Source organism: Coloeus monedula, assembly GCF_965178545.1.
Source record: "Coloeus monedula genome assembly, chromosome: 1".
Lineage (NCBI taxonomy): Eukaryota > Metazoa > Chordata > Aves > Passeriformes > Corvidae > Coloeus > Coloeus monedula.
In genome coordinates this window covers 71,260,649-71,279,290 of record NC_138781.1, presented here as the reverse complement: position 1 = coordinate 71,279,290, position 18,642 = coordinate 71,260,649, and the positions used below count along the sequence as shown (strand labels likewise).

The 18,642-nt window shown below is 38.2% G+C and overlaps 1 protein-coding gene across 1 annotated transcript in view; it reads right to left on the bottom strand.

Annotated features, from left to right (window-relative positions):
• Positions 1–18,376, bottom strand: part of BLOC1S5 (biogenesis of lysosomal organelles complex 1 subunit 5) — a 46,024-nt gene extending 27,648 nt beyond the window's left edge. Inside the window, exons 1-3 of the mRNA XM_082280387.1 lie at positions 18,252–18,376; positions 16,066–16,266; positions 8,746–8,841 (exon numbers count right to left, since the gene is read on the bottom strand). Coding sequence (XP_082136513.1) covers positions 8,746–8,841; positions 16,066–16,266; positions 18,252–18,350 — 396 coding nt within the window. The 5' untranslated portion in view covers positions 18,351–18,376. The remainder of the gene's footprint in view (positions 1–8,745; positions 8,842–16,065; positions 16,267–18,251) is intronic.
• Positions 18,377–18,642: the final 266 nt, after the last annotated feature.

The following is an 18,642-nucleotide window of genomic DNA, read 5'->3' as shown; positions in this document are numbered from 1 at the left end:
CACTTAAATACATACTGTAAGATAAAACATATTTGAATAAATTGGATATTAAGAGTACAAGTACTGACAGTAAACACCTGAAGCTCTCAGGTAGTTGAGCCCATATGGAAAGCTTTGAGCGTGATGTTTCTAATGTACCTTTGTACTAAAGCCCATTCCACAACTCTTGAACAGATCTCAAGATTTCAGAGAGATCTTTTTAAGTACATAAAGTGAGTTTCTAAATAGCAAGGGACAAGAGTAGCTAGAAGTGGAAAATTAAGCACTCAGGAAACAGTGAGAAGTTTCTGAAATTTTTTCCCTGTAAGTAATTTTATGTGCCTGTAAACCCTCAGTGAAAGAATTAAAAATAGAATTATATTTATCTACAGAAAACATCTACTAGAGCCTGGAGTTGTCCAGGTTATGCTTATCCCTGCAATTTTCTTCTGTCCATTTATGTGTCAGGATATATTTTAACTACCTCATTATCTACTTACTTTTTCTTCTAAGGACTTTTAACATTCAAAATGTTCAAACATCTACCCAAGATATCTTTTTTATATTTACTAGGTGAGAGGCTCCTGAGCAGCACATAAAACAAAAAAATGTATGAGTGAAGTTGTCTGTTAAACACTGCTGTATAAACCAACATAGAAGTTCATTTATCAATTAAAATATCAAAGTATTTTTGTATTTCTTTCATGTCTTAAAAGAAATGTTATCTGAATCGTGCAGAAGGTAATTAACCAATTAAAGTTAGCACTTTTGTATTTGTTACAAATAAAAATCAGAGGACTACATTCTACAGTAAAATGACCCATCCAACTGTGTGACTCAACAACAGTGTGGTTGGTTTTAAAGTCTACTTTAAACGTTGCCAGTGAACTTGACAGAGCAGCAAATTATCTTAAGAGTTGAGGGTTTTGGTTGGTTTTGTTGGAGGGCTAGGAAAAGTGCATTTGCACTCGTGTAAAAAATGAAGTGAGGCACATGCAAAATCTTTAAGAACATGAACTTTGCTACCCAGTTTGAAAGAAAATGCTTCTAGATTCAAAACAGTACACCACAATATGAAGCAGGAAGTAAATTAACCTTTTAAAATCTTCTTTACTGAAGAAAAACTAGAAAGTTTCACAGCCAAATTAAGACTACAGTTTTAAAATAATTTATTCAGTCACATAAATACTTTGTAACATTTGCATGTTCCCTTTTTCACATCCTTGGCACACAATATAGCTCTTAACTTGTACAAAACTAGTGTAAACATCCATGGAAAACAAAATGAAAGCTGGTCAACATACATAAAAACTCAATAAATAGCAAAAGGAGTGAATAATTGATGGCAAAGATAATGTAATTTCACTTGAATGTTTAATTAAAGGAACTTTAAATTTTTAAAAAAATAGTGAATTAAAACTGCATTTCCATCTTTCTACCATTTTTGCATTTAATCAGATACACAATAACAGTTCTTTAGTTCAAATTCTTGAATGAACAACAGCAACTCAATACAGCTGTATTATTTGAGGCAATGACAGTTTTGGTTCACATACAGGTGGTCACAAAACAGTATTTGCATGTTAGTGGCTTTGGACAGTACAACTTCTAAACTCCCACACCTCGTTCCAACACGACATTAAGATTTGCCTTAATGAGCATTAGTGTATAATCTGTTCTTGATAAAGACGACATTGGACAGATGCTGTCGGACACCTGGGTAATGCTGAATGTGGTTGAACCAACGAGACACATTAAGGTATTTCTCCTTTTCTTGCACTGTGAGGTCCACCTGCATGGGGAATAAATACAAGGCACCAGTAACACCAGGCACTGCACCATTAGAGTCATAACATGTGGTAAGGTGAAATAAAAGTGGATAGTTTTACAAATCATTTAAACTCGGGTATGTTGTTACAGTCCAGCAACATTCTACCCTAACTTCACACAGTAAAACTCAAGCCCATAATATGTAGATGAACTTTTAATTTACTCAGATGAACAGACCTGGAGGTGGAATATACATTTGCATTATAGAGAGGGTGGAAAAGCTTGCAAGAATTAAATGCATCTCTCTATTCATGGGCTCAGCATACAGTACTGGGGGGTGCAGGGAAGAGTTCTACAACATGCACAACCCTTTCATGTTAATTTAGCAGACAGTCAGTCTTGTCTCACAGGCAAAGTGACTACTTCATGTTTCAAGGTGTACTGTAAGTACAGGAGTAAGCTTTTTCCAGGCAATTTGAGACTGAATAGGATAACTGGAAGTTGTTTTGTATGACTATTGAATAAAATGGAATAGTTACTAAGAATCAGTGTAACTTAACTATTCAGATCTGCTAGCTCACATTATTAAGATAGCAATGTCATGATTCAAATTACAACAGTAAAACAAACTGGAAATCTGTCCATACTTCATAAAAATATTTAAAGTGCTGTCACACAAAACAGCTTCAAGATCAATCAGGAAGAAGTCTCTAACTATCTTTTCAACATCTCCTTGTCACAGGAATTGTGGCTAAGATTAATGCAGAGCTTCAAGCCTATCTTTAATCAGAGGAGTGGCTTAGGTAGAGCTAACTACAGTTACAAATCCAAATTCTACCTTTAAGTCTTTCAAATTGAGATCAGCAACATCCTCAAACCTTTACTACAAAATCTGTTATTACTTTGGAGTCTTTCAAGCCAGCTGTAGAACTAGTCCCACCTTTTATCACTTGTATTACTATTCTTGACTAGCAATTTTATGTCTTCTTATTTCTCTGTAATCAATTTGGCCTATCAGTTTAGACCATGATGTCTCTTCTCACATTAGCATACTACAGCTGAATTACAAATGGGGTAGACCTCAAAACAGACTATGAAACCTGGATCAGAAACCAAATGTGATCCTCATATCAAACTACCCTATCCTATCTCACCAATACCGAAACCAATCAGTGCAGGATTCACCTCACCTCGTTTTCAGTCAGCCAAGTTAACCACCAAGCTTAACTTAAATCTTTACAACACCTGCAGTCAATGAAGAAGGACACAGGACAGTTTTAACAGACCAAATCACTATCTAGACATGCCTGATACACATTTAGATTTCTAAAGCTAATCAAGGTTAATCTCCTCCACAGCTAAACAGATGGCAAATTCCTTATGCTTTGTTCTACAAACACTAGATTTTATGGATGCTGCAGGTTCCCTGAAAATTTCATCTTGGGAACAAGATAGCTGGAAATAAATCTGTTTCAACAAACTTTGGATCACAGGAAGAGTTACACATACTCATTTACACATATTCAGGTTTGTGAGTAAAAAGCTGCTCTTTAAACCCAAGTCAAATTTCACCGTGTGACACACCACCCTTTTGAATTCAAGAGCTGCCTATTAGATTTGCTGCTTCTCCTTGCTGTTCTCTCACACAGCCCAGCATTTGGCTTAGAACTGGGAAGCTTTAAATATGTAGCAGCAAAAAAGAATGTAAGGATATATATTAGAAGATGAACCAGTGGAAAAATACTGAGGAAGAAGAATTTCAAGGAGTTGTAGAAAGGAATTCTAAACCAATGGAACATAGCATTAAAGCTCAATTAATGGGAAGTTAAGAGCATAGTAACTGTGGCAGCAGCCAAAAAGACGGGATCTTGCAGCTGCTCCTAAACCCAAGTGGCTGCCCTTCCTAGCTAACATACCTGCCAGAATACAAGCACAGCACTACAGATGTATTTCTGTAACAACTTCTGCCATTTTGTAGTGTTATGAACCCCAGCTCAGGCAGTATGAGAAAATCTGCTTTTCTTGCTGCTGGCGTGGAAATGTAAACAGTGTTCCTAGAGTTGGATAGTCTGATAGAAATGCACAGAAAAACCATAAGAACCAGCCATATATTTTTGCTGATCTAGAAATATAAGAGAGTTATTGGCAATTAACCAAGTGAATAGCACTAACCAGAACAGCACTAACAAAGGGGAAAAAAAATCTACTTTTTTTTAAAGGCATTACAAATGAAAAGTGGAAGCTATTGTAATATAACACTTTCACAAATTGCCTGAGTTTCTGCAAGTGCAGTATATTCAGGACCAAAAAGATGCAGTACCATTTAGGAAGAGATGCTTTTGATCACCTGCAGTGTGTTATAATTAATGGTAGTTGGATGCTGATGCTTGATATGAAGCTGTAGAACCATTTACAAAGTAACACAGTTCGTGAAAAGAGCAATGTGTGTACTTCAAGGCAATCTAAAACTACTGGAAGCGAAGAAAGGTATTTAAGTAAGAGCAAATACTGTAATACCAAAACTTTAAGTTCCTTGAGTTTACAATGACCTTTTTCAAAGTCTTTAATGGGTAAGCACCTGGTTAGGGAAAGGCTGAGCAAAACTTTAGATTCTGCATCAGATACAGTATTTCCTTCCCATAATCTTTTACTGATAATTCTCAATCTTCACATTTCTCCAATGTAAATCAAAAATAAAAGTCTGGAAAACTAGTTCTCTTTCATTCTGTTAGCGTAGTGAAAAAACATCTGAAGGGCAAAACAGACAGCTATGCTAATAATAAAACCCCTTTTTGTACTCTAGGCACAACAAGCAAGATATTTTTACTTATTTACATAATGTACTCTATCAGTGAAATATATTAAAAAGCACTTTGTGGCATGCTCTACTTTTTACTCGGAACATAACTCTTAGGTTAATTGTTTAGAGATCACTTCCATGGCATTTTTTACAACATTTTGTTAGATGGGTATTTTCTGTTCTTCCTCATTAAATTAGATAATTCCCCCAAGTTAAGAAAGGCTGCTGTTCTGCTGTTAAAATAATTATTTGCTATTAAAGCAATTATTTTAATAGCAAAGAAGCAGACACTTAATTTGACAGGCTTTTTTTTTTTTTTTCCATGAAAAAAAAGTCTTTTTCTTCCACCGTAAAGCTCACTGAGGGAACCAAGGTAGTTATCATACAATGCAACTCTAAGAGTTTCTGAAAGGGCTAAAAATACACAAGCTTTAATTATATTTCCTTTCTGTAGCATTGGGGATGCAGGCATAAAGTCCCATTCCCACACCCTGCATGTCATGGAAAATCTAAAAATACCTGCCTACATATGAAGCTCTTCAGCATCAAGTAAAGGATAGGAGACTATCTGACTTTTTAAATTTAGCCTTTAGATATGGGAGAAAAAGCCCAACAGCTGGATGGTGTATTTCATGACATACATGTACTTTCACATAGTTTTGTCTGAGTTTCTGCTGTTAAAGGAATAAGCTTAAAATTACAACTTTTCTGTAAGTTAAAACTGGTTTTCTTGGATTTTAGTTCAAGAACTATTTTTAGCATCATTGCTTAGAAAAGCCTATTACCTCAGTACTAAAATAAGCAACATATCAGTGAATATTAACAAAAATTCATGGCCATCTGTTTATTACAGGAAATGTTCCTCATGGAAAAAGTAACTCCAAAATAAACTACTATTGTAGTCTCAGTTCAATTTTAGTAGTTCTGACTCAAGGATAACAGCTTAGTTTGTTTTGTATTTGATCATATTCAGTTTGATCGCAAAATTTTGACTGAGGCGTCTTCTATTTGCAGATATAAACTTCACCCATAAGTAATTTTCCAAACCTTATTAAAGGAATTTTCAAGTCAGACATACAGAGTTGAGACCACTTCCTTGGTTCTGACATTTTTGAAGTATAAAAGCAGATCAATCTTCATATTGATTATTTCTCTAGAAACAGAACTGGATTTGTGCTGGTCAAAAATATTTAAGAATGAAGACATCTGGAAACTTTTTTAAAAAAATAATTTAAAATAAAAAATAGATATGAAAACAAGTTCATTACCACAGGGGGAATTTAATGCTTACTGATTGCCAAGCTAACCTCAAGCAATGCTTCTAAATTCATGCTTTCTCTGCAGTCTATGCTTTAACCTAGTAGAACTTCATTGTTCATATTTATCCACATATGTATTTCTGGAATTGAAGTGTCTATAAGACAACAACATTAATATTACATACACAGAGACATCAAGTATATATGACAATGTAGATCATATTGATTGAAAAGGCAGTATCAACCATTACACCTTTTGGGTGTTTGTGACCTATATTATGATGCAGAACAACGTGTACTATTCAGTTCCTGCCTTATTACTATGCATGTGTATTTCTAATTAAAAGACTCAAAATAGATTCTGTCTGCAAAAAGCCTGAAACGTTACCTGTGAATCTGATTCTCACTGACTGAAAGAATAATTCTTTTCCCACAATATGGATTTTTAAACACATTGCACTATTGTGTTTATTAAGATAACTAGAAGGGACAGGGAGAACGAAAGGCAGGCACACAACTGCAGAATTAAGAGTTGCTGCTGTTCAGTAGACAAACTGATCAGTCAGTTCAAATGGATGAGCCTGAACAATGAAGAATCAGACTCCAGAACCCCTCCTGGATAATGGGAAGGGCAACATGCAGATAGGAGGAGGGAATGAATACAAAGATGGATGATCTATACTCAGAAACACCAAGGTGAAGAACTGATTGGTTGGTCTTAAAAACTCTTGCAATGAAATGTGCATCAGAAGGGCTTCAAAGTTTCACTACTTGGCTATTCAGGATGATCATGGTATGTCAGTAATATTTACAGTATCCTATCACTAATGTCTGTGTTAGCATGTACTTTTTAGTCTGTATCCTTAAAGGTATTATCAGTAATGTTTTTGGATCAATTTTCTAGACAACTGGATGGACAGCAAGATCTGGGGGTTTGCCCTATGCCTCATATCTCCCATTTCTACCTCCTTTCTTAAAGCATTATAAGAAACATGCATTGTTATTTTGCACAAGGCTTAGCTGAAGCAGTGGTGGATAGGACAAACTGCTTCTCTGAACCACATCACATGAGGAGATACAGCAGCTTTCCCTGCCTTCCCCATAAAGCTTAGGGCAGAGCACCAGCTCTGGACACAATCTCTTCCAATCACAAGAAAAATAAAAATAATTAAAAAAAAACATTAAAAAAAACCCCCAGAAAACCACGAGATTCTACAGTTCAAGATCCTGCCTCTGTCTGTTAATTCTGAAACCTTCAAAATACATGTAATTCCTGGTTAGTAGCTTCTAGATTTTCATATTTATTTGGAATAGTCACTCCATTGCTTGCCCTTTATACCCTTCCGATTCAGAAAATTACCTTCCATGAAATCAAACATTTCAGAAACAGATGCTGTACTATAAACTTGTCCCAAGTAGTGTCTGGATGGTTGCAGGCACCCAGGAGCACCAAGTCATTTGTTTTTACCATCTGTTCTATTTCCCAAAGCAATAACTTGTATCTTTTCTTCTTGATTAGGTGGTCTACTCTAGAGCAAACTCAAAATTTAAAATATGCTTGGATTTTCCCCTGCCTAAGTGTTTTTTTAAAAGTCTCATTTGAACTTGTACTCTTACAGAATATTCAATCATATTTTCAGAAAGCATAGTTTTTTTAATGTCTGCATATTATATGTGAAAGGTATCCCATTCTGACACTGTAGTCAACACATCTATCCTACTACTTAAGATATTTTACAAGGCAAATATGATTTAACAGAATTAATTCTATGTGACTTACTCTAGCGTGTTTTCAAAAACCTTCTGAAATGAAGCTTCCCTTCCCTCTCCCTCTCCTTGACACTCATTTGAACTTTTGCTCTTGGACAGTCAAGACAGATACATAAGTTCTCTTTCATTTCTGGTAGTATTTCACTACTTGGTTCCCCCTCCCCTCTACTTTCATTTTGAAATGTAGTATTCTTCCACACTTCTCACAGAGCTCTGCTTTTCATTGTATTAAAGCAACCATTCATGAAGTTGACTGAATTAAATTCTCAGACACACATGCATTTGTCAGAGGCATCTTCTTCTAATTATCCTCACCCCCTCCCCCCCAGTTTTCTAATGCAAAACTGACTGATTTCATCCTCTCCCAAGAATTCAGTAGACCTTTTTGTATAAGTCCTTTGGTTTCTTCCCACTCCAGAGAATGATAATGGCTCATTTACAAACACATTGCAGCCACCAAAATGCAAAGAGCTTCTACTGTTTTATCTTTAAATTAACACGGGGTTCAGAACTGAAGGTGCACCAATTTTTAAGCACTTCATAGTAGCCTGAGCTAACTACAAAACATCTCAACATCTTCCCCACTCAGCACAAACTTATTTTTGGGGTGGTTTTGCTTCCCTTTTCCTCCTGAGAACCAGCTCCCCATGTTATTTTCATATTATGTACCTTATCAATTCTTATCACTCACATCTTGAAACACAAATGACAATTCATTATGGCTCAAACTTTTTTACATGTAGTCATCCTTTAGGAGCTTTATTTACATGCATTTGTATTTCTCTAATACTAATGAAGTTAGTACTTTCAGTTCTGACACATCCTTCCAGCTTCATTTATCTATTTCCCCATGTAGTTCTGTGCGCAGTCACATTTCAGACTCAAACAGGCAAGAATCCTCAATCCTAGAAACACAGGGATAGGTATCATCCTTGCTACATTTCACAGAGGAAACTGAAGCATTTGGACACTACAGGTCTTCTGACAGATCCATAGCTACATACTAAAGAATAAAATGAAAAACTTAAAACCAAGTTTTGTTTTCCTCTGTTCTGTCCCCTGTCATTAATAAGTTCAGTAGGTCAACTTCTACAACAATAAAATGCCCTTTAGATAAATAACAACTATAATACTTGTACATATAAAAATGATGCAAGTAATGCTTACCATGATATGATGCAATCCATAGTACATCAAAATGTCTGCTAAGGTAAAAATGCTTCCTGCAAGGTAGACTTTATCTTCAAGGTGCATGTTAAGATCCTAAAAAGGAAGAGTCATTATACTGCTGTAGTATTGATCTTGTGAAACAATATATAAAGGCAGTTGTTAAAAATAATAGAAACTTCCTCTGGAGACCACGCATATAAAATAAACACCAGTTTTAAATTATCCCAACTCAGCAAACAAGACAAGAAAAGAAGAAAAAATTCTAGAAAGTAAGTGACAAGATAATAAAATATCATTCTTTGACAGTGAGAATCAGGTAAAATTTAAATGCTGGTCTCTGAAAGTAGTGCTTTATATCTAGTGAATTTTTTGTAAATGGAAATGCAATTTATTTTAGGCTGACTCCACAGAAATACTTTCAAGTCTGTCTTTTCTTCACTTCAAGTTACTGAAATTCCAAAATTAAAGAGTTGTGTATTTATCAGGCGTGCAAATTCAAGTATTTAACATTTGATTAGTCGAAAATGCAGTCCCTATGATAAAAGGACAGCATACAGTTCTTCCAGCAGCAGCTATGCCTGTCCTCCAGGACTCTGTGCAGCTGATCAGCAAGGTTCTGGAGCTCCAAATGTGTAAGAATCAAGGAAGCACACAGGCATAGTGGGGTGGGAGACAAGGTGTTTCAAGCTTAATGCTTGAAACCCATCAGCTGCTATCGCTTGAAACCTGCTTTTATTAATGTTGAAATCACTGCTAGCAATTCTTTGTGACTGATATTGTCAATTCAGCTGCTGTCCAAGCCTCTAAGAGAGCATTTCAGCATTTTAAGATAATCTCTCAACTGCTCCAGATCAGAGGCTATGAGGGTGGATAGTAAGAGGCTTCTATTTAGGTTCAGTAAATATTTCAAATGTGTATTAACAGAAAGACCCCCTTTCATGGCTTTTTGTATGCAACCATTCTCTGCCAGAAAACAAGAGGCTGACAGGCTCAGTGTTGCTCAAGTTTATCAGTTCTGAGGACACAGGCATCATGCATTAGCTCTACCTTTTTACCTGTCCTTCCTTTTCTCCAAATCTTACCTACTTGTCATCCAATTTATGCACCTTTCTGCCCCCTACTTTCCTCTAAAGAAATGTAGTAACAAATGAAATTACCTACTTTAACCCCGACTCCAGCACAAGCCAATAGTATTTACAATATTCTTTTCAGACATGTGCAAAAAACCAGTTTCCCAGCTTTTCCTTGGTTTTGGAAACTTTCCTTATCTGAAGGGAAAAAAAGGAGCACACAACATCTGCTTAAGCCACTCCCTCCCCCTGCCCTAGAAACAGAGGTAAGCAGCTTAAACGTAACTAACATTTCTAAAAATTTTATTTTTTCAGTCTCAGTTACAGAATATTCCATTTTCAGACAACCTCTAACTGAAAAAAAGAGTCTCAGGCAAGGACAAGGGGGTTAATAATTAGTGAACAACTGAAAAATTATATTTGGCCTAAAGCATTTGGCACTTTTTTGTGGTTACATAATTTTACTGATACAGAGATATCCTATAGTACATACATTGAAAATAAACCAAGACCAAACCACAAAACTAAAATATTGAGATTTTAAGACATCTAACCTTGCATTTGCTTTTGACAAATTCGACTCCATTAAGCCACCTTACTATTCTTCGATAACGTCTTCATGACAGGACTCCTGCACTTCTGTAATATTTAAACCTCCCCATGTCTGTTTTGATTTCTTTTATTAGAGTAAATCAGGGAAAAATATTAACCCCTGCATAGTTAAAATTCCGTAAGGTCAACTGCCCCTGGCTATGTAGCTTCTTTTCTTTAGACTGGTTTACTGCTTTGTTCATGTTAGTTAGCGTTCGAATTACTTCAAACATGTAACTACAGCTCTATGGAATTTCCTACACGCAACACAAAGGCACAAAGAAGAAAAAACTTGCAGGAAGAAAAAAACCCCAAACCTAGAGATTTGGTTACTAGGAAAAAGGCCCCATAAACTTGCCTGTTTTGAAACAAATTCTCTGACCAGCATTTTTCATTTCAATTAACCAGAAATTCCACATGCATTATAATAAAAACTAACGCCACTGAAATTATATCTTCTCCCCCTCCTCCCCCACTCTTCTTAGCTTAGGCTATGGAATCAAGATTTTGTAAAGTAAAAAGCTCATTATCTCTGAAGGCACCATCACCACAGTTATTTCCCTGCTCAAAATTTTGGATTTCTGCATCAAAGAAATTACAGCATGCTAATTCTGAGTTTTATATTGCACGTGTACACTCAAAATAGTCATCAATAAAAAAATCCTAAAACTTTAAAGGCAAGGTAAGCCATTATAGCGTGAACAAGTCTTTATTCTGGCTCATCAAATTTTATGAAGTCACTTAACTGAGCAAATTAAATTTGACAAAAATGGTTTAGTCTTGTATAAATTAGCATTAGTTTACAATTCTGGTTTTGAACATGTACTTTTCTCCCCTAAAATACAGGCAGATATTCTAATTTCATTCTGCAAGTCATGCTAATTCAGAAACACCAAAGTATTTTTTTTTTCCATGTACATTAGGCACATTTAGTTAATCTTGCCTCATGGGTTATGCTTCCCATGGATGATTATATAACTGGCTAATAGCCAAATGTGCCAGAATTCCTGAAAGTCAAGTTTGCTTAAGTGACCACAGTATTAAAGTGAAATAGTGTTCCTGTCCTGGAGAGATTAATGAAAATATGAACACAAAACTGTATAGAATTTCTATTACATGCAGGAAACTCAGGTCTGCTGGCTGACATTTGAATCATTTGCCTTTCATGTACTGAATGCCACTACTCAAATGAATTACATATATACAAACCCAGAATTAAAAGACTAAGATAGTCCTGGAAGTTGCTTGAAACTATATAAACTTACTGTTGCAATCCCTCGGGAAACTCTATCTCAAATTTCAGACAGGTACTTAAGGCATAGCTGCATTACAATGCATTAACATACACTGAACAACTGCAGCAATTCAAACACCATTTTTGGGTATGAGCAACAGAAAGAACTGTTCCATTATTTATGGACTAACTGATGGATTTCCATTTGCTTGTTCTATGGGAAAAAAAAAATCCAATTTACAGCCCATATCTAGCAACAGCTCAACACATCCCATTCACAGCACACTTCTGACCAGCCCCCAGTATTGCTTACTGCCTGTTAAATATGCAATCCAATGGCCTGTAATCCATTTAACCTGCTCAAGCCGCTGAATCCCTGCCAGTCACCACAAGTTGTGACAGTGGCTTGGAAAAGGAACAGTTGCTTCTTATGACAACTCAGGACCTAATCACACTCTGATTTTGTTCTGGGTATTTTGCCCACAACACCCTGCTGGTGTGTGTGTTTCCCTTACACACACAAGCACATCCTGCCCTTTCAGTCAGCAAGATTCTCGAGGTCATTTATGCCCTAAATGCTTCTATATCTCTCGCACCATGCAAAGACAAAGCTGAGCACTCCCAAATGCTTCAGGAAAGCCCCTGACAATGCAGAATCCAAGAAAGGGTTTCTGCAGCCATATCCAAGAAAAGCAGAATTACACTTTTGGTACATAGATATATTTTTAATTCTCATGTAAGACTCTTCTCTCTAACTGGCAAACTATAGCTAAACCTGGTCTGAAAGAATATTATATACAACATACTGAGTTTCCTGTAAAAGACAGAAGAAAAATAACCAACAAATGTTGCTGCAATAATCAAAATTCAATCTTTAAACCTGTAAGTCTGCAAAAATATCCTAGTGCTAACAGAAGAGGTAAAGAAGTGAACACTGGAAACTGAAGTTTGAAAAATGTTTGCTGGACAGGCTTGCCAAAGCAGGGAAGCATCCCTTTCAGAACTCCCAAAAACAGTGTACAGAACTATGGATTAATGGCATGAACAGAGCATGGATTTACCTACTTTTGTACCTGTGTAAACAGTAATTTTTCAAGCAAGCACATTAAATAAAAATTACAGCTCTTATTCAGATTTCTAAATGGATTTCATGATTAGAGCCAGGCAGCATAGGAAACTGGGATAAAGCTAACTGAAATAATGGAATATTGTTTTGTATGAGACACTGAAAGTAGTACACAAAGATTCTTAGTTATAATTATCCTTCAGAGACCAGAGGTCTCTATATTTACGTGGATGCTTTTTTGTGAATTTAACAAGCTACCAGTTATTTGCAGAAGTTTCTGAAGATGGGATGTGAGGTGGAAAGAACCCTCAGGTTTAAAATACCTAAAATTGATAAAGCAGAGACATTAAAATCTCCCGAACAGAATTCACTAACATCTAAGTAGACATTTGATTGCACAAAGGTTCTCAGTTCCTTCCCCGACGAGCAGAAAAAAACACTAGTTATCCTGCATGACAACTCAGAAATTTTCTGATTTTTTTTTTTCCTATGCAGCTTAATTTACCACTAACTAAAAATCAAAGAAACAAAAGACTATACTCTTTTATCCTGTGGAAAAGTTAATATAATGCACTGGATATTATACTATCACTGCTACTGACATTCATTTTTCCTACGTATCTGCTGAGGAACAGATATGGAGCAAAAGTACTGGCAGCAAAAGTACTGCTCCCATTAATTTTGCCCAGTACAGAAGCACAAATCAAAATTAGACAAAACTCAACAAGCCCTTTTATTGGCCCCTTCTGAACAGTGTGGCATTTGCTCTGAAAGAATATAAAACCCCTTGTTGAGATGGTCTGTTCCACCATTATTTTCCTGCCAAGTAACAGCTTTAGGCAACATGTTAGTAAGAATAATTTAACAACCTATTTTCATAAAGCAAACAGAAAATCCTTCCTGTTCAAATTCACAAACATGAAACCAGTTATCTACCGACATTTTGTAGAACCACATCAGTTAAGGGTTAAATTAAGGCAGCCTAAAGTTTATAGCAGAAGTGACTGAACTGTTTTTGGCGCAGCTTATTATAAATTGTGGCTCTAGGCTGCAACCATCCCAAGACTGCCATTGTGTATTCCAGACACATTGTAAAACTACAGCCTCAGACTTCCCTCCCTATTTTAGTTTTTCTTTTTTTTCACCCATACTCCCTTTTGGCACAGTACACTTTAATGGTAGGCTGCCTCTTTTCTGATTAATCATGGTGGCAAGAGAACAAATTACAAAAAAAACCCCTTAATTGCTATGCTATGCAATTATTAGTGCTGAAACAATTCCACAGCAGCCTTGTGTTAAAATAAATTCTGGTTATTCGACACTTGCTAAAAAAAATTCCACAGCAAAACTTAAATGGTAATATTAGACTGCACTTAAAGACAGAGATTCTCTCTCAGCTAACATTGTTTCTCAGTAAGGAAATTTTACTTTGCTTGGAAACACTGGATTTATCTACATATTTGCATTTCAGCACATTATTTTTTCTACACAGCCAGTGCCACTAAGGCCAAAGCTGAAAAGAGATCCTAGCTTCAGCAGGAAACTGCCATATCTCTGCATCTGGTTTTAATGCTGCAATGCAGTTCTGCAAATACTCACACGTACGTGCTGACAATGAAGGTATCATCACTAAAACCATCCCAAGCAGGTGAATTTTGTGATAATAAGACAGAAAACTTGCTTTTGGTTTTTATATGATAGAAAGGCAAGAAAGATAAATGGAAGTTAGTTATTTGTTCTCACACGGTCTTCTCACAGTTTGGGAGAACAAAAAGCATCACAAGTTTCAAGTTTGTTTAAAGAATGACTGAAACGGTGTGACATTTGTCATAAAAGTTTAGACAACAGGGACCTCCAAAGGCCACCTCATCATACCACAGCTAAACCTGAAGTTAAACCCTGTTTAGTCAGTGCCTCCTTCAATCAAGTTCTAAAAATCCTAAAGTGTAGACAGTTTTCATGCAGCATCTGTAGAGTAACCACGACTGTGGAAGCTTTTGATAGCATTTGCACACAGAAAGTAAGAGCAGAGATGTTACAAAAAGAGAAGCAATGTAAACCAACTTATGATTAACCAGTGGAAGATATTCCCCAGATACAATGAAACCAAGATAACTCTGATTATTTGGGGTTCAAGAGAGAGAAATGGTTCTTCAGGATTTTCCCTGGGTTGGTAAGGCAGGCATGACCACCCTCAAGATTAAGAGGGCTGTCAGCTCGAAGAGTAATGAAGTGTCACTTTGTATCATTTTAAGATGCAAGATTTTCCTTGATTTTAAGTAACAGCATGCTAATGCTACTTCAGCTTCTCTTTGGTTTCTGCACACCTTGCAAGAGCCAGAAGTATTACGTTCTGCCAGCTTTAAGTAGAGTCAACCTCGCAGCTCAAAAAGTTATTTCTAAACTCGGTCTCACTGGCAGCACTGAGCAATGTAACTCTCCATCTAAAACATTCTTTCAAAATTAGAAAAAAATAAACATGTAAAAAATTGATTGAATTTCACTGCTATTTTATACACACTTTATAAACAGTGCTTAACAGCGTAAAGCAAATTTTCTCTTCAAGTTGTTTGCACAAGACTGCAAAAATACTAATTACCACTTGCAAGGAGTAAGAAGGAAAACAGAGTAAGCTTTGCTATCTGCTCCTTGTCATCTGGCTGCTCAAACAACGGGGTGACCTTCAAGATTCTCTTTCCTGCTTCCATCTGTTTAAGAGGAAGTAAGCTTCAGCCTACAAGAAAAGTTTAATAATAGCAGACCAAGGACTCCACACAAAGTAGCTCAATGTGAAGGACAGTTTTGTAGAGGTTGCTTTATGATTTCACTTTTCACACACAATTTTGTCCAGTACCTCCTTTTAGCATCAATACAAATTACCACAGCATCAATACAAATTACCACAGCATCAACTATGGCCTGTATCCCATAATTGCCAAATCAGTAAGACTAGCTCTTAAAATGATCAGAAAAGTGTTATCCTGCAACACCAACTTGCTTATAACCAAGGGTTTATGAAGATAGTAAGAAACTGGAACCTCACACAGGCAGCTGAACAGTCTCTAACTGTGGAACACCCTTCATAATTTACAGCCTTACAGCCACTGAGCACTGCAAAAGCTCTGCTTCATATATTTTACAGTTATTGCTGTTTTCCCGTTTCAGGTTGTTGAGGTATTTTTGTCAATAAAAGTGAAAAGCAGCAAGAGGAATAAAAGCCAGTACTTAGTGATACTGTCAAGCCTTCAGCATTTGCTCTGTTTTATTAATTGGATGCTCATACACGCATTAGCACCGTAATCTTCAAGGTCTAGTCACTCTAAAATTCAGTAGCAAGGTAATTAGGCACTTCTTACCTTCAGAACTGTTCTAATATCTTCCTTACTGGAGCCTCCATTTACTCGAGTCACTCTGTATTCCAGCCACTGCTGCACCACAGCTTTCTCCTCGGCGGTGCTTCCCAGCAGCTGCTCTTTCCTAGCCTGCCTGACCAGGTGGGCAGCAATGGTCATCAGCCCCGTCAGCCCAGGGCCACTGTTGGTTTGGAGAACAGGAACCTAAAAGTGGAAACCAAAGTGGAAGACTAAACAAATAATTAAAGAAAGCAGTCTCTACATGAATGGCTATTGTTTTTTTACATTCCCTCAAAAGGACCTTTGAAGCAAAGTATTAGAATTTAGAAGCATTCATGGCAAAGGTAGTGCCATCATAACCAAGTCTGTATTCACTTTTTGCTCTTTGGGGTGTTTTCTTTTCAGTTCTTACAGAAAAACATGAACAAACCAAGACACCTTTAGCTCCAATTAAGCAAATTCTGCCAATATTAGTCAGAAATAACATTGCTTGTTCTAACACTGGCAGAAATCTTATTAACTGATTTCTAACTGGTTTTCAAATTCAGGACTCTGACTTAAGACCATGCAGTCAGTACCATCCAACTTGTCTCTGAGCAAGCAGGCTGCAGTAACCACACCTCTTGAAAAGCTTTTTCCTACCTACTGCTCCATTCCCAAATGCCCTGACAGCAGTCAGGAGCTCACTGGTACCAGGAGGACAACACAACACATCTCCAGCTTTAACCATGTCTTTGTGAGTGACAGCAGCACAGGTTCAACTGTGGGAAAGGAAACTGAACCACCATCTCAAGAAATTAAGTGAGTGAACTGAAACTCACTGCAACAGGCTGAGGCCCATTCTGTCATTTATGACATAAAATGAAGGAAGCTGATTAAATGCAACACTCTTTCTTTTAAAGTATCTGACCACACAGAGGAGTCTGTCTATGAGTTAAAAGCATAATACTATTTTCATAGTTATACCAAGAGTCTTCGACTACTATTAAGCTTTTTCCGCTGAGCATGCTGCCAGAAAAAACTGCAGACAGATCTAGTTACTCGAATTTTTCAGCCTTATGCTTTACAGTGATAGTGCTAAAATACCAGTTGGGCTGTAATAATTAAGTAATTAAGGCAGCTTTCACAACTGAAGAATACATATAGATATTCAGGACTCTAATCATAAAGTCAGTTAAAAAATCCCAAAACATAAGGCAACTGCAGAGCTTCATTTCTCAACCAACCTTCTTCAGGAAGTAGGATCACACAAATTGCTCACAAATTTGGAACACTCCTGGCTCCATATTACATTTTTCATGCCTCAACTGCCTCCTAAACCATGGAACCTAGTGTTTCCATACAAACTTTGAAACATTAAGACATCTAGAGCCATAGAATTGTCAAGGTTGGAAAAGACCTTTAAGATCATCCAGTCCAGCCATCCACTCAGCACTACCACTGCAACCCCTAAATCACCTCACCCAGCACCACACCCAGACATCTCTTAAACGTCTCCAGAAATGGTGACTCCACCACCTCCCTGGGAAACCAGTTCCAATGCCCGACCAGCACAAGAGGGAAAAACATTTTCTCAAATCTAATCTGAATCTCCCCCCTCTCAGTTTAAGGCCATTTCCCCCGGGACTCTCACTACCGGCACAGCAGATGCACCGGCCCCCACCCCACTACAATCTCCTGTCAGGTAGGAGTACTTTAAAAGAATAATATTTAAGTCAACACGCCCTCACTACAAGCATGCTCCTATTATTAAAACAGCATCTTTTTTTTCCCCCCCCATGTAATTTAACCAAGATAGCACAGACATAACTCGCACAGGCACAGGAAAAGGAGTGGTGAAAGAACAAGTCAAGCCGAGTATGTCCACGACCCATGATGATCCTTCCCACAAGCAGAGGAATGGGGTTTCCAGAACCTACAGGCTGGCAGGCAGGAGGCCCTACAACACCCACAACACATGTGAAGGAAGGGCTGCAGGGAGCACAGGCGAGACGCTGCTCAAGGAGATGCCAGCTGGTACCTGGGGGGCCGCAGCCACCGTCATATGGGTGTGTGGGGGAAATTGCCAGGGAGGCGGGAAGGGAAGCTGGGAGGGAAGCAACCATCGGGGAAAGGAGACCAGAGGACGCCCGCCCTCCCGCGCGTGCCGCCACCGCCACCCGCTCCAGGCCCCTCCTCGCTCCCTTCACCTTCCGCTCCCCCTGGACGCCGTACTTGTTCCCGCCCGGCAGCCCCAGCAGCCGCTCCAGCAGCTCCAGCTCCTCCGCGCCCCGCACCGCTGCCGCCATCTTGCACGGCGGGACACGCGAGCCACGGAGGGAGGGCAGCAACAACCGCGCGCCCCATTGGCGGACGGAGCTAAGGCACCGCCGGAGGAAGAGCCGCTGCCATTGGCCCGAAGGGGCCGGTCAGCCAATCAGAAGCCAAGGGGGGTTTTGCGTTCAGCCCTGCGGGGGGAGGGAAGACCAGCGGGGTCACGGAGAGCGCGTGCGCAGTTGCGCTGCGCGTCCCCGGCCGCGCGGGGCGTGGCCTCGCGGAGGGGGCGGGGCAGCCGTGAGGGGCGGGCGGGCGGGGCCGCCC